Genomic DNA, 17,043 nt, shown 5'->3' on the forward strand with positions numbered 1-17,043 from the left:
TTATGTCCAAAATTTGATTCTTTACAAATTAATTCTCTCATCTCCAGTTTTAATCATACTAATCCAGAGTATCATGTTGCCCAGTCATTTCTGCTGCACACTGAAAATAAAAGCCAAGTAAAAATGGCAGAACTGCATTTTTTTCACAATTTCACCACACTTGGAATGTATGTCCTGCCTTACTGTACATTATATAATAAAAGCAATGGGGTCATTGAATGGGGTCACTTAAAAAAATAAAAAGATGAAAATTGGCTGCATCTTAAAGGGATTATGTATATCAGTAACCTACTATTAAGCACATTTAATGGAAATTCTTTTTAATTAGACAACTATGTATATACTGTATATATCCACATACACACACATATGCTGCAGATTTTATATTGGGCGTAGGTACTTCAGTTTCCACCTCTATTTGGATAGATAACGAGAAGTAGACCTGGCATACACTAGACACAGGCATCACTTATTTCAACGGCATCATTTAATATAGCTAAACCCCCGGCCTTTGTTTTTTCACACTTCTAAGAATCTTTAAGACAAGACACTCTGTTATTCTCCCCTTGCTTTACCCTGAAGGAAGATTTCCACAATCCAGCCTTTTCATCTCTTAAACTACATTATGCTGGTAATTTTCTCTTCATAGATTCCAGTTTACAACATTCGACAGATTGTACACGTAAAATGCTTTAGCAAAACAGCTCAATCATTGTGAATAAATAGATATAAATAAATATGCTCTGGGACGCCTGACAAATTTCATTCTGTCAAGGGAATCATATCTTAACAAAGTACATTTGGCAGAGCTCAAGCTATAAAAGGAAGCTTACAGAGGCTTATTTTAACAAACATATTATCTTGCTTCACTACCTGAAGAAGCTTTGAAAAATGATTGTTCAGATTATTACTCTGTGCTATTATACGGAACATATATCAGCATATTGTAGCACATTCTTTAGCATACTGTCAGTAGAAGAAGCACCGGTAGGTATGGGTGTATCGTAAGAAGTTAGGGGACATCAAAATGGGCACACAGTGGTTTGCTCACTGTACTTGAGGTATGTTTGATGAAAAAGGGGTCTTAGTGCCTTGAAAGTTTTTTTGTATTGAAACTATGTTACTCAATAAAGAAGGTGTGGGGAACCTTTTGCGGCCCCTGATGACCTTTTCTCTGGACTCCAGGCAGATTCCCGCAGACCGACGTGCTCAGGACAATGGCCACTTAAATTCCAGCCAGCGTCTAGGCTTACTTTGCAAGTAGAGTAACGTAAAATGCGCTCCCGTCCCACACATGAGGGCAGCAGCAGCCTCTGTTTCCTGTAATGTACATGCTCCAGCTCCAATCTCTCCTGTGATGTACATGCTCCAGCTCCAATCTCTCCTGTGATGTACATGCTCCAGCCCCAATTTCTCCTGTGATCTGCATGCTCCAACCCCAATGTCTATTGTACTGTATATACTCAAGCCCCATCTCCTATGTGATGTATACTTTGGCAGCCCCAGTGTCTCCTGTGTGGTGTACAGCATTTACAGCAGTCTCCGTGTCTCCTATGTTATGACTATAGCAGTCTTAGTGTTTCTTTTGTGATGTATGCTGCAGAACTCCTACTGCTTGCATTCTATAAATGCAATGTGAACAATGATGAATTTCCCACTTTGAGAAGACATGCAGTGTACATCTGTCTTCATAACAACTTACTGCTGGGTGTTCTTTACAAAACTTAGCATCACTAAGAGTTGACTGCGTTCCAGACTAACGCAAACCTGGAAAAGCAGTTGCGAGAAGCAACATGATCAACAAAAGCTAACAACACATATCTCACCACAGAAAACCACCTCCAGCCATCAAATTAGGGGCGAGTTAATTGTGTGACCAAATATAGGAGTAATTTTCAAGTTGATAATTTTGCGCTGTAATCGAATGATGGCATAAATATCCAAATGGCTCTTGGCAGAAAAAAAAGTTCCCCACCCTGCAATAAAGGATCATCTTTACATCACTATCTGATGATTGGATCACTTATTTTTGGTATTGTGCCCCTACTTTGATGCCTAACGTCTAGCGATACACCAGTATCTACCAGTGATTAATGTCCTACATCAGGGACCTCAACCTTTTTCTTTTGTAGCCAAAGCATTATGCATGCACCCTGTGGCTCCATTCAAAGTCTATGGGAGTGGTGATGATAGCCGAGGGAAATGGGTTGTTACAGGATTAGTGGATAGTCTCAACTGGAAAAAGTCTGTCCACATTCCTTATTTGGGAATACTGACATAAAGGGGGTTTCTCATTCAAGTGCCCCCTCTGCTTTTCAAAAACAGAAAGCAGAGCATAAAGAGGGCTCCATGTATTACTACATTTCATTTAGCCTCCATACTTTAATAAAAACCAGACAGGCTTGATTTTAAAAATGTGTCGTCTTGTTGGGAAAACCTCATTAGAATTTCATTTGCATTTTCCTTCTTGCAGATAAAAGCTGTTTAGTGGTTCTGTGCATATTGAGAAAAGAGCTTGATCATGTCCTGTGTAATGTTGAGTGCAGAACTTGAGCAATACTGTCTTGTCACCGCCCTCCCCTCCAACTCTGCACAGGGCATAAAACAAATTGTAGTTGTTTGAAAGGAAACCATATAGAGGTGACAAAATATATTTAAAGGAGCTTTCCCAAGAACAAAGTAGATTTTAGTTAATAGATCTCGGAATAATAATAAGTTCCATAATTGGATGTGTTTAAATAAAATGTTCCTGTGCTGAGATAATCTTATATATGTGTCCCTGCTGTGTACTGTGTAATGGCTGTGTCTGACCTTACAGGGACATGGTCTGATCATATCACAGCTCCTGGGCAGGGGAGGAAGCAAAAGAGGACATGACATGGGATGACAGCTGATTCTTTTTGTGAGGCAAAACATTTTGCTTCCTGTTTTTAAGCAACGTTTTACCTCGAAGAATCATTTCTGATGATGTACTATAATATCTGTATGCTCTTTGCTTCCTCCCCTGCCTGTTCCTGTACGGTCAGACACAGCCATTACACAGTGCGCAGCAGGGACACATTTATAAGATTATCTCAGAACAGGAACATTTTTTTAAACACATCCAATAGTGGAAATTATTATTATTCAAACATCTATTGATTAAAATTAACTTTGCTCGTGGGAAAACCTTTTTTCTACAGATATCATTAATTAGGATTACTGTGCTATGATGGAAGCAATCTATTAATTCAAGCTGAAACATTTCCGTTTGCTCTAAGATTTCTTTGTTCCTCTACCTTGAGATGTTGTGCTAGAAAGGAATGTAACTTTCATTATAGGAAAGTTGCCAAGCAGAATGGACATCACATGTTGTTTGATATACGACCAAGAGGATAAATCTTTTTTAACCATTCATAGTGACCTCATAGTATCCATTTACCTCTTATGAGATGACATATAAACAATTACACGCAGAAATTAGGAGAAGAAAAAAATCTCAGAATTCGCAAGAAAATATTTTGTTAGAACAGACATTTTTAGAACAAGTTACTGAAAATCAATCTTTGCCGTGTATATTTTCTAATTTTTAGAACAATGACTATGTTAAAGACTGGTATACAGCAATCTTTAGCATCGGGGCCTGTATCACAGCCAAAGCTGCCATATTGGCCCAACCTTAATTATATGGCATTCTAATGATTTGTAAAAATACACTGCAAAACCCAACTAGAAATAAAGTACATTGGGGGCAGCTGATGAATTAATCTGTATTATCTTTTGCAACTCAAAACAAAAGAGCATAGAAAGCGCCACCGATAAAGTTGATAATGATTTAGTAATCTATCTTTGTGGAACAGAAGCGGAGAATTATAGTATTAAAGCAGTGTTTCATCCATTAAAATATGTTCCCATACTATTTATCAAAATGGAAATAGCCCATAAAAAAAACAATCAAGTCCTGAATGATAAGTGGTCGTCCGCTACAGGATAGCTCTGGCTTAATTAATTTAGGGTTCCCCATTGAATATTAAAATGATTTATACTGACTTCCGGCACCATTCTAGCAATGTCGACATTTTTGTGTCATGTGACCACGCAGCTGCAGCTTTTACTATTTCATTAGCACGGGCATCAGCTCTGATGGAATATCTATGGACAGCAACAGAACAGCGGCCACTGATTGGCTGCAGAAGTCACGTGACATAATGTCACATCAACCACCAGGAATAACAGCACCGACATCTCTGGACGGCACCGCTGCGAGAGGTGACAATATTTTTGTTTCATTTCTTTCTGAGTCCCTAAACTGATTAAGCATTAGTGATGAGCGAAGGTGCTTGGATAAGGTGATATCGGAGCATGCTCATGTGCTAACCGAGTGTCTTCGACGTGCTAGAAAAACATGTTCGAGTGCGCGCGTTTACTTATTAGGACCGCCCACTGGACACGTAAGTCCAGGATGTGCAAGGATTTCAATAAAAAAATATTATTTATGAATTTTGACTAAATCCTTTAACACAAACCTTTCTATGAATGAAAAGTTCGGTGGCTCAGTGGTTAGCACTGTTGCTTTGCAGCACTAGAGTTCCACCAAGAACAACATCTACAAGGAGTTTGTATGTTCCCCCCGTGTTTGCGTGGGTTTCCTCTGGGTTCTCAGGTTTCCTCTCACACCAAAAAAAGAACAATGACCCCATAAACATAAAAATTCTACAATACTTACTCCAACTATGAAGAAATCCAGCCAGCACCATGCATTGGTGAAGTACTTCTTAAAGCCATACGCCACCCATTTAAGGAGCATCTCAAGAACGAAGACATATGTGAACACCTTGTCTGCATATTCCAATATAATTTTTACAACTTTTTTCTGGTCAATATAAATATCTTCAAAAGCCTGAAAAAAAATACACAAAAATCTGTGAGAAAAGTATTCAAGACTCAAGTCACTTGCGCTGTAACATATGGTTGACATGAATTATGAACTAAAATCTTGCTTTTTCATCTCCATGGCAACTGAAAGAGTTTTGCTAAATTGATAACTACATAATGTTTTCTTTTGACCTGTAGCTGAATTATGACTAACTGTGCCAACTTTATAAAAAAGAACACCTGCACTGATAATAATGGCATTAACACCGTGTGCAGATAAGGACAAAAGTGGGCAAAACTCTACATGAAAAAGACAGTATGAAAGAAGTGAAGCCACCAGACATAAAACGCACATTGAGGAAATGAGTCACTGGCCAATCTCTTACTCTGAACAATATTATTTTCCTTGGGTCTCATAATTTGGGTTTAGGTAGTTCACGCACTGACACAATCAATGCATAAGTTATTAACAGAGTCTATAAGGTAATCAGAAATCCCTCTGCCTTACATCGGTATAAAGAAGTACAGCCACCCAAAACTGCACTGAAAAATGGTCTTCTGGAGGGGTAAAACTCAAATTCTATCCCAGGAAATCTGTCCATGATAAAGGGTGGTCTCCTCAAACAAGCGGAAAAAGAGGTAGGTGCAGTGGTGGCATACCATGGGATCCCAAGAGACAAGGGGCCACTTTCACCTCTAAATGATGAACTACTTGATTACCAAAGGGCCTATATACTCTTCTTGAACAGGGGTCCTCTTCTGTCTCTGTTCACCACTGTGAGATAAGTTTTCAGCATACCCACTTCGTTAAGGGATTTACTGAGAGGTTATCCATATAACGATGATTGGACTGTTCACAACACTACTTTGGAGTTTAACGAGCTACCTGAGATACCAATGAAAATGTCTGTCCTTCAAAAAGAAAGGAGATTCTTCTTAACTTGGGTGGATGTTGTGAAGATGCTCTTCTTCATCAAGGAAAAGATTCTGTGATCATCTACCACTGTTGTCTTCTGTGGACATCTTGCGCTCCCAAGCTCACCAGTACACAGTTTTTATTAGTTTTCAGAATGTACAAAACCGTTGATTTGACCACTAACATTTCTGTGATCTCTCTGATGAATTTCTTTTTTTTAGCCTAATGGTGTTCCATTTATTCTTTTGACAGCATGTTGTGGGTTCACAGCAACAGCTATCAAATGCAAATGCCGTACCTGGAATCATCTCCAGAACCTTTACCTGCGTAACTGATGATGAATTAATGAAAGAAAAGCCCATGTAGCCCATTAAATGACTTTAGAGATAATTTTCCAATTACTTTTGGTCCCTTTAAAAAGAGGTATCTACATATTAACCCCTCTGTGACCTTTGACGTACTATCCCGTCGAGGTGACCTGGGCCTATCTGACCCTTGACGGGATAGTACGTCATAGCCGATCGGCCGCGCTCACGGGGGGAGCGCGGCCGATCGCGGCCGGGTGTCAGCTGACTATCGCAGCTGACATCCGGCACTATGTGCCAGGAGCGGTCACGGACCGCCCCCGGCACATTAACCCCCGGCACACCGCGATCAAACATGATCGCGATGTGCCGGCGATGCAGGGAAGCATCGCGCAGGGAGAGGGCTCCCTGCGGGCTTCCCTGAGCCCCCCGCAGCAACGCGATGTGATCGCGTTGCTGCGAGGGTCTTACCTCCCTCCCTGCCTGCTCCAGACCCGGATCCAAGATGGCCGCGGATCCGGGTCCTGCAGGGAGGGAGGTGGCTTCACAGAAGCCTGCTCAGAGCAGGCACTGTGAAGCAGCCTGCACTTCTCTCAGATCGGTGATCTGTCAGAGTGCTATGCAAACTGGCAGATCACCGATCTGTATTGTCCCCCCCTGGGGCAAAGTAAAAAAGTAAAAAAAAATTTTTCCAAATGTGTAAAAAAAAATAAAAAAAAATATTCCAAAATAATGAAAAAAAAAAAAATATATTATTCCCATAAATACATTTCTTTACCTAAATAAAAAAAAAAAACAATAAAAGTACACATATTTAGTATCGCCGCGTCCGTAACGACCCGACCTATAAAACTGGCCCACTAGTTAACCCCTTCAGTAAACACCGTAAGAAAAAAAAAAAAAAAAAAACGAGGCAAAAAACAACGCTTTATTATCATACCGCCGAACAAAAAGTGGAATAACACGCGATCAAAAAGACAGATATAAATAACCATGGTACCGCTGAAAACGTCATCTTGTCCCGCAAAAAACAAGCCACCATACAGCATCATCAGCAAAAAAATAAAAAAGTTATAGTCCTGAGAATAAAGCGATACCAAAATAATTATTTTTTCTATAAAATAGTTTTTATCGTATAAAAGCGCCAAAACATAAAAAAATAATATAAATGAGGTATCGCTGTAATCGTACTGACCCGAAGAATAAAGCTGCTTTATCAATTTTACCAAACGCGGAACGGTATAAACGCCTCCCCCAAAAGAAATTCATGAATAGCTGGTTTTTGGTCATTCTGCCTCACAAAAATCGGAATAAAAAGCGATCAAAAAATGTGACGTGCCCAAAAATGTTACCAATAAAAACGTCAACTCGTCCCGCAAAAAACAAGACCTCACATGACTCTGTGGACCAAAATATGGAAAATTTATAGCTCTCAAAATGTGGTAACGCAAAAAATATTTTTTGCAATAAAAAGCGTCTTTCAGTGTGTGACGGCTGCCAATCATAAAAATCCGCTAAAAAACTCGCTATAAAAGTAAATCAAACCCCCCTTCATCACCCCCTTAGTTAGGGAAAAATAAAAAAAATGTATTTATTTCCATTTTCCCATTAGGGCTAGGGTTAGGGCTAGGGTTGGGGCTAGGGTTAAGGCAACAGTTAGGGTTGGGGCTAAAGTTAGGGTTAGGGTTGGGGCTAAAGTTACGGTTAAAGTTTAGATTACATTTACGGTTGGGAATAGGGTTGGGATTAGGGTTAGGGGTGTGTCAGGGTTAGAGGTGTGGTTAGGGTTACTGTTGGGATTAGGGTTAGGGGTGTGTTTGGATTAGGGTTTCAGTTATAATTGGGGGGTTTCCACTGTTTCGGCACATCAGGGGCTCTCCAAACGCGACATGGCGTCCGATCTCAATTCCAGCCAATTCTGCGTTGAAAAAGTAAAACAGTGCTCCTTCCCTTCCGAGCTCTCCCGTGTGCCCAAACAGGGGTTTACCCCAACATATGGGGTATCAGCGTACTCAGGACAAATAGGACAACAACCTTTGGGGTCCAATTTCTCCTGTTACCCCTAGGAAAATACAAAACTGGGGGCTAAAAAATAATTTTTGTGGGAAAAAAAAGGATTTTTTATTTTCACGGCTCTGCGTTATAAACTGTAGTGAAACACTTGGGGGTTCAAAGTTCTTACAACACATCTAGATAAGTTCCTTGGGGGGTCTAGTTTCCAAAATGGGGTCACTTGTGCGGGGCTTCTACTGTTTAGGTACATTAGGGGCTCTGCAAACGCAATGTGACGCCTGCAGACCATTCCATCTAAGTCTGCATTCCAAATGGCGCTCCTTCACTTCCGAGCCCTTCCATGCGTCCAAACGGTGGTTTCCCCCCACATATGGGGTATCAGCGCACTCAGGACAAATTGGACAACAACTTTTGGGGTCCAATTTCTCCTGTTACCCTCGGGAAAATACAAAACTGGGGGCTGAAAAATAATTTTTGTGGGAAAAAAATTTTGTTTTATTTTTACGGCTCTGCATTATAAACTTCTGTGAAGCCCTTGGTGGGTCAAAGCGCTCACCACACATCTAGATAAGTTCCTTAGGGGGTCTACTTTCCAACATGGTGTCACTTGTGGGGGGTTTCTACTGTTTAGGTACATTAGGGGCTCTGCAAACGCAATGTGACGCCTGCAGACCATTCCATCTAAGTCTGCATTCCAAATGGCGCTCCTTCACTTCCGAGCCCTTCCATGCGTCCAAACGGTGGTTTCCCCCCACATATGGGGTATCAGCGCACTCAGGACAAATTGGACAACAACTTTTGGGGTCCAATTTCTCCTGTTACCCTCGGGAAAATACAAAACTGGGGGCTGAAAAATAATTTTTGTGGGAAAAAATTTTTGTTTTATTTTTACGGCTCTGCATTATAAACTTCTGTGAAGCCCTTGGTGGGTCAAAGCGCTCACCACACATCTAGATAAGTTCCTTAGGGGGTCTACTTTCCAACATGGTGTCACTTGTGGGGGGTTTCTACTGTTTAGGTACATTAGGGGCTCTGCAAACGCAATGTGACGCCTGCAGACCATTCCATCTAAGTCTGCATTCCAAATGGCGCTCCTTCCTTTCCGAGCCCTCCCATGCACCCAAACAGTGGTTCTCCCCACATATGGTATATCATCGCACTCAGGACAACTTGGACAACAGATTTTGGGGTCCAATTTCTCCTGCTACCCTCGGGAAAATACAAAACTGGGGGCTAAAAAAATAATTTTTGTGGGAAAAAATTTTTGTTTTATTTTTACGGCTCTGCATTATTAACTTCTGTGAAGCCCTTGGTGGGTCAAAGCGCTCAAAACACATCTAGATAAGTTCCTTAGGGGGTCTACTTTCCAAAATGGTGTCACTTGTGGGGGGTTTCAATGTTTAGACACATCAGTGGCTCTCCAAACGCAACATGGCGTCCCATCTCAATTCCTGTCAATTTTGCATTGAAAAGTCAAACGGTGCTACTTCCCTTCCGAGCTCTCCCATGCGCCCAAACAGTGGTTTATCGCCACATATGGGGTATCAGCGTACTCAGGACAAATTGTACAACAACTGTTGGGGTCCAATTTCTTCTCTTACCCTTGGGAAAATAAAAAATTGGGGGCGAAAAATAATTTTTGTGAAAAAATATGATTTTTTATTTTTACGGTTCTGCATTATAAACTTCTGTGAAGTACTTGGTGGGTCAAAGTGCTCACCATACCTCTAGATAAGTTCCTTAGGGGTCTACTTTCCAAAATGGTATCACTTGTGGGGGGTTTCAATGTTTAGGCACATCAGGGGCTCCCCAAACGCAACATGGCGTCCCATCTCAATTCCAGTCAATTTTGCATTGAAAAGTCAAATGGCGCTCCTTCGCTTCCGAGCTCTGTCATGCGCCCAAACAGTGGTTTACCCCCACATATGGGGTATCGGCGTACTCAGGACAAATTGTACAACAACTTTTGGGGTCCATTTTCTCCTGTTACCCTTGGTAAAATAAAACAAATTGGAGCTGAAGTAAATTTTTTGTGAAAAAAAGTTAAATGTTCATTTTTATTTAAACATTCCAAAAATTCCTGTGAAGCATCAGAAGGGTTAATAAACTTCTTGAATATGGTTTTGAGCACCTTGAGGGGTGCAGTTTTTAGAATGGTGTCACACATGGGTATTTTCTATCATATAGACCCCTCAAAATGACTTCAAATGAGATGTGGTCCCTAAAAAAAAATGGTGTTGTAAAAATGAGAAATTGCTGGTCAACTTTTAACCCTTATAACTCCCTAACAAAAAAAAAAATTTGGTTCCAAAATTGTGCTGATGTAAAGTAGACATGTGGGAAATGTTACTTATTAAGTATTTTGCATGACATATCTCTGTGATTTAAGGGCATAAAAATTCAAAGTTGGAAAATTGCAAAATTTTCAAAATTTTCGCCAAATTTCCATTTTTTCTGCAAATAAACGCAGGTAATATCAAAGAAATTTTACCACTATCATGAAGTACAATATGTCACGAGAAAACAATGTCAGAATCGCCAAGATCCGTTGAAGCGTTCCAGAGTTATAACCTCATAAAGGGACAGTGGTCAGAATTGTAAAAATTGGCCCGGTCATTAACGTGCAAACCACCCTTGGGGGTGAAGGGGTTAAACAGATGTAATTCCTCAACCTTTTCTCCAATTATGATGTGATTACCCTCAAATTAAAGCTGAGAGTCTGCACTTTAAGCCCATACTGATTATAAAACTATATCTTAAATATGTTTAGGTAAACAGCTAAAATGTAAAACTTGTGTCACAGTCTAAATATTTCTGGACCTAACTGTACAAAATAACATTTGTGTAAAGCTGAATACGCATTTCATTTTTGGAATTTGTACATTGCAAAATAATAATTTCTAATTCTGCAGTGACTCTGATCAAATGGACAAGCTACTTGTAGGTTACTTTAAACATTAATAGAAGAAGGAAGACGCTGTTAGAAATGATATGCTACCCTAACCATGATTATTGTGACTTGTTACAATAAAACATGACATCATTTAGTCAATGAGATTACACCCATGCTTTACAGGAAGGATGTCTAATAAGATCATATCTGTGTCACCCTAGGGGACTTTTAACTATTACCATGCACCACCATTCAATTTCTACATCCAAACAGAGACAACGAAAGACAGTAAGGAAAAAAGCGACTACAAATTATTTCTACATAACGCAAATCATTTCGTGCAGATGAATCTATTTCACCGATTGTGATGCGGGAGTAATAAAAGGCAATCAATTAACAAGACATATTTTGCTTTGGAAGAAGCATGGACTATACATACATTTATCTATGAATCACTATTGAAATAATATGTCATTATGACTCAAAAAGGGCTGACAACGAGAAAAGACACATCAGTGTGAATAGTTCTTCGTGTCTGCCAATGTCTTTCGTATGGACGACAATCCACCTTGTAGAAGAAGCCAAAATAGTCAACCAGTGTTTAAGGTAAAGATTGGTTAAAAAGAATATTTGGGTTAAAAGAGACTCGCAATAATGTCTGTGTCTAGTAGAACTTTCTACAACACAGTGTATCAGCACTTTCTGATTTTTGATGACTTTTTTGTAGAAGTACACTACCCTACCTTCACAGAAAACCCTTGATCAAGCAAAGCATTAATGTGTATGGGGGAAATAGGTTTCCAAGTAAGTTTCTGCAAAACATTGTATGGTATATCGGAAGCTTACAGACTATTTTTTTTAAATTATAATTACTAGTTGGCCCGTGTGAAATTTTCACACATTGGTTGTCGGAGGCGCAGGTAATTTCAGAAAAATTAAGCTGTCAAATGTAAATGTATTTAATGAGATGATGAACACAGAGAGGTATGTGTGTCACTGACATATATATATGTTTTCACAAATATTTGAGCCCATGGATCCGTTATATGTCCATTTTGCAAGAAAATCTCGCCATACAGATGTCATACGGATGTCACACGGATGCTTACATGCAAGAAAATCGCATCCTCGCACTGCACACGGATGACATATGGATCACTGTTCAGGGAACATTTCTGCGATTCTCGTCCATGTAAAAAGGACAAATATTTTATACGTTGTGTGTGACTCCAGCCTAAAGGAGATCCCCCAACATTAAACATAATGGTATTTTACTTACTGATCAGAAGGGGTCTGATTGTCAGGACCTTGCAAAAGAACAGGGGCAGCAGCATTTTTCCCCTCCACAGCAGCACTGCCATCTATCTGCAGTGTAGGGAAGTGCAACACAGCCCTGAACGGAGCAGCTCCCTGTACAGCAGTGCCACTTTGACAGTAAAAATGATGAAGGAGAATTGACCCCATAACTGGGGGTATTTACACCATTGTATAATAATGGAGAATATCCCTTTACAAAAAAAGTAATATCTGCAGATTATTTTACCTTTTTTTTCCCTACGGTTGGATTTTTTTTTCAATTTTTGCAAGGTTGTTTCCACCAATCTCTCCGATCGGGAAACAATGTACAGTCTGAGTTATGTCAACGATGCAGTTTTTTACTTGGAACCAGAGGTGACTCCAGGTCACCAATAAGCTGCAACCTTAGAAGGAAAATAGACTTTTCAATGACTGTCCAATAATATGGAAAATCTGATGGTTTAGAAGCTGTCCGGTCCCTTTTAGGCTGCATTCATTTATATCTTCAGTTTTAAAGCTGAAGTCTTAAACAGGTAAAGTTTTACTTTTATTCTACTAATGTAGCAAATATTTTATATGTACCTGCCTGAAATCGGCTGGCCAAGGAGTTCAGCAAGCTGGAAAGCCCACAAGGCAAATGTTAGGATTTGTTTCAGCTTTGCATTAGTATGCTTTGGGGTAGTGTGGTGCCACCTGCAGGTCATTTTTCCTTACTACAGGTTTATGAAAATTAATGTTTAAAGTGTATTTTGTGATCACACCGTGAATGTGTGGTTTGTTTGGCCATTTTCTTACTGAAGGGGGCAAGTTTACCTTTCAAATGGTGTATCATTTGTGTGTCTGGGTGCAGTATGAATGGAGATACAAAGTAATCACTGAAAAAGAGTGTTTTGAAATAATATAGGATTATTGTTATATTATTATTCTCACAAAATTGCAGATTTATGAATTTTTGTAATCTACTTCCTCACTTATTTTCCTTCCTTCTCTCCCAAACACTATGCTGCAGTGACGTTTCAATATCCAGTTCATGCTCCTTTAGAAGTTGCTTTCAACTGCTGCTCAGAAAAGAGCTATACAATACATGCAAACAATCTCTGTTTCTGGAATACCCCTGTCTCTGGGAGCGGAGAGGGTCAGTCGAGGAAATTCCTCTAAACAGACTGTTTGAACATACACATCAGATGGTCAGCCAAAGCCATCAAAAATGTTAGATTTAGCCAATATTAATGTGTATGGGGGCCTAGAGATAACTAAGATAATTTTAGAGTTCTTAAGGTACGATGAAATAATAAAATAATAAAATAAATGAAATTTAATACAGATAATTGCAAATTCTGTACCATTTATTTAATGTAAAATGATCCTTACCAGTGCTCCACTGCTAAGTAGAATCATGAAGATGATAAAACTCTCAAACCAGTTGTGCTCCACTATTCTGTAGCAAGTCTTCCTCACTTTCCACCATATTTTACCAATTCCTTTTGTGATATCAACTTTACAGCATGGACTATACTGTAAGCAGCCTAAAAAATAAGAATATTCAATGACCCAGGGATATAAATAAGGTGAGTATAATGGCATGTTCATACTATTTGATAATAGCTATTTTGAAGCTTCATGGCGTATTACTGTAGGAATCCACTGGAGGAGTTTGCTCTTTTTCCATGGCACCATCTATAGCAGGTAAGAAAGTTTCTTAGGATTTGATGTCAGGTATCCTGTGAATTCAAATACAGTACTATTTCCAAACAACTTATCTTCATGACCATAGGAAGCATTAACCAAGAGTTACTATATCATGATGTCCTTGTGGAACAACACTTGATCTTATCCATCTAGTGTGCAGAATGAGAAATACTATACAGTATATTTTACTGCATTTTGTAAAGTGGCCATCCTCAAACTATTTCATACAGTGAATACTAAGGAGAGCTCACTCACAATCTCAGCAGTTATTGCTCTGATCGCAACGGTAGTCTGATCCTTTGACAATAAATTGATGTGCCTGGTCAAATTCCATAACCAAACTACTTTTTTTGTTGGAATTTTTGACAAATTGTAAGGATCCTGCATTACTCACAGAAAAGAAAACTACAAAGTTATACCTGTTATACAGAGGAAGAACTGTGGACTCATTTCAAGAAAATCAATTAAAGAGCACCTGTCACCTTTCTGTTTTTCGAGCATGGTATAAAAACCATTGATATAAAAGTTTGCAATTTTTGCATAGATGAGTGTGTCTTACTATCTTCTGCTTGGTATAGCCTGCTTTAGACCTCACTCAGGGGGTCCTTGTTTCACATGTGTGATCTGTTCTAGCTTTGATTTTCACGTATGTGATCTGTACCAGCCGTGATTTTCACGTATGTGATCTGTACCAGCCGTGATTTTCACGTATGTGAGCTGTACTAGCCGTGATTTTCACGTATGTGATCTGTTCTAGCTGTGATATTCACATATGTGATCTGTACCAGCCATGATTTTCACGTATGTGATCTGTTCTAGCCATGATTTTCACGTATGTGATCTGTTCTAGCCATGATTTTCCCATATGTGATCTGTTATATCTGTGATTTCCACGTATGTGATCTGTTCTAGCTGTGATATTCACATATGTGATCTGTACCAGCCATGATTTTCACATATGTGATCTGTTCTAGCCGTGATTTTCACGTATGTGATCTGTTCTAGCCGTGATTTTCACGTATGTGATCTGTTCTAGCCGTGATTTTCACGTATGTGATCTGTTCTAGCCGTGATTTTCACGTATGTGATCTGTTATATCTGTGATTTCCACATATGTGATCTGTTCTAGCTGTGATATTCACATATGTGATCTGTACCAGCTGTGATTTTCACGTATGTGATCTGTTCTAGACATGATTTTCACGTATGTGATCTGTTCTAGCCATGATTTTCACGTATGTGATCTGTTCTAGACATGATTTTCACGTATGTGATCTGTTCTAGCCATGATTTTTACGTATGTGATCTGTTCTAGCCATGATTTTCACGTATGTGATCTGTTATATCTGTGATTTCCACGTATGTGATCTGCTCTAGTCATGATTTTCACATATGTGATTTGTACTAGCCATGATTTTCACTTATGTGATCTGCTCTAGTCATGATTTTCACATATGTGATCTTTTCTAGCCGTGATGTTCACGTATGTGAACATGTATCCATTACAGTCTATGAGGCTGATCACTTCTCCATGTGGACATCATGTCCGCGCAGAGATCACAGAGTCCATTTTTTACTGGCATCACGGATGCAAAGCACCAACACAAATCTATGAAAATCACGGATAGCACACAGATGGCATCATGTCCGTGATTGACATTATAATAAATGGGAGAAGTTTTATCATTTATTTAATAATTCATATGCAAAAATCACTGATGCTAAAAGCTGAAACAGATGTAAAACACTGATGACATTTGTACAATTTTTTTTACATTTGTGAACATGGACGTCTGAATGAGGTTTTGAAAGGAGTTTCAAAGTAGAAAAAAAAAAGTCCAATATTCTGACTTGGTGAATTCTTTCTCATTTTCTATTTGAATGCGTTATGCCTTGATCCATTGTTATTAATAGAAAAAGAACGGCTCATGGTAGTGGATCAAGGGATACCAGTGACAAGGAAGTTAAAATTAAGACAAAAGTCTTAAGTTAAGAAGAATATTACAATTTCTCTTTCTATTTTCGATTAGCACCAGGTCTCCGAAAACCCCTTTATTTACTTAAAATTGATTGTGATGGGCATTGAGTCACTGGAATAAGTAGAAGATTTGGCTTTAACCCTTTGCAATCAGTACTTATAGCCAGGAAAGTCATGTTTGGCCACTTGTGTAAATGGCTGTCCATGTAATCATCTTCATGGCATCCATACGTCATTTGACTTTTGAGATAACCTTTAAAAAACGGTCATCATGAATATTAAACAGTTTTAATAAAAATTTAATTTGACAGGTTTTCTTTATAGTTTTCCTGCCTAATGAATTTTTAGAAAAAAAAAGTCTGATTAATAACATAGATAACATAATAATAGAGGAATGGCACGACTCATCTGTCGCATTTTGAATTTATATAGTCAGCCTAGGTTTGCACTGGGACTAAGCTTAAAGTGTACCTAGAATTAATGGAATCATTTTATAAAATAATAGTTTTTATAAAAACTACACTAAGTAGTCCAGTAAGTGAAACATCATAGGAATCAGGGTCTCTGTCCCTACATTATGTTTCTCTTACATTAAATGGCAAAATCTTGGTAACATATTCCATGTAATAAATGTAATTATAGGTACACTTTAAGTAAATTGCTAAGCAATTCATTCCACAGGACAATATGCTGCAGTATTGAGTTATTTGGTTTTAGAATGCAAATCTATTCTCTGATTTGTCATACCACAGTAAAGAAAGTATTATTTCCTAATTCTTTTCAATGTAAAGATCAATTCAGACTTCTTTGTGTAACGATAAGTAATGTAATCCAAAAACCTCGTTTACCCACAGACTTGTGATTTACAACGATTTGCTTTTGGGCAGAATATATGAGAGCTTTATTGTTACACAGAAAGTTTATTGCTTTCATATTTCACATTCAATTTTAAGTACAAACTGATCACTGTAATAAACACATGCTAATTGCCTTTAGGGTGGGGCGAAAAAGCGACTCATAAGGATGGCATTAAAAAGCATACTTATTAATCTGATTTAGGGCAAGGTTACCTCTGGTGAACCTCTGTCTTAAAGAAGAG

General features: G+C 38.8%; 1 protein-coding gene across 1 annotated transcript in view; it reads right to left on the reverse strand.

The window, feature by feature from the left end:
* Positions 1-17,043, reverse strand: part of LOC143781813 (sodium channel protein type 5 subunit alpha-like) — a 514,560-nt gene that overhangs the window by 85,890 nt on the left and 411,627 nt on the right. Inside the window, exons 20-21 of the mRNA XM_077268674.1 lie at positions 13,649-13,803; positions 4,706-4,879 (exon numbers count right to left, since the gene is read on the reverse strand). Of these exons, the coding sequence (XP_077124789.1) occupies positions 4,706-4,879; positions 13,649-13,803 (329 nt within the window). The remainder of the gene's footprint in view (positions 1-4,705; positions 4,880-13,648; positions 13,804-17,043) is intronic.

The sequence above is a fragment of the Ranitomeya variabilis genome, chromosome 6 (assembly GCF_051348905.1).
Source record: "Ranitomeya variabilis isolate aRanVar5 chromosome 6, aRanVar5.hap1, whole genome shotgun sequence".
Classification (NCBI taxonomy): Eukaryota; Metazoa; Chordata; class Amphibia; order Anura; family Dendrobatidae; genus Ranitomeya; species Ranitomeya variabilis.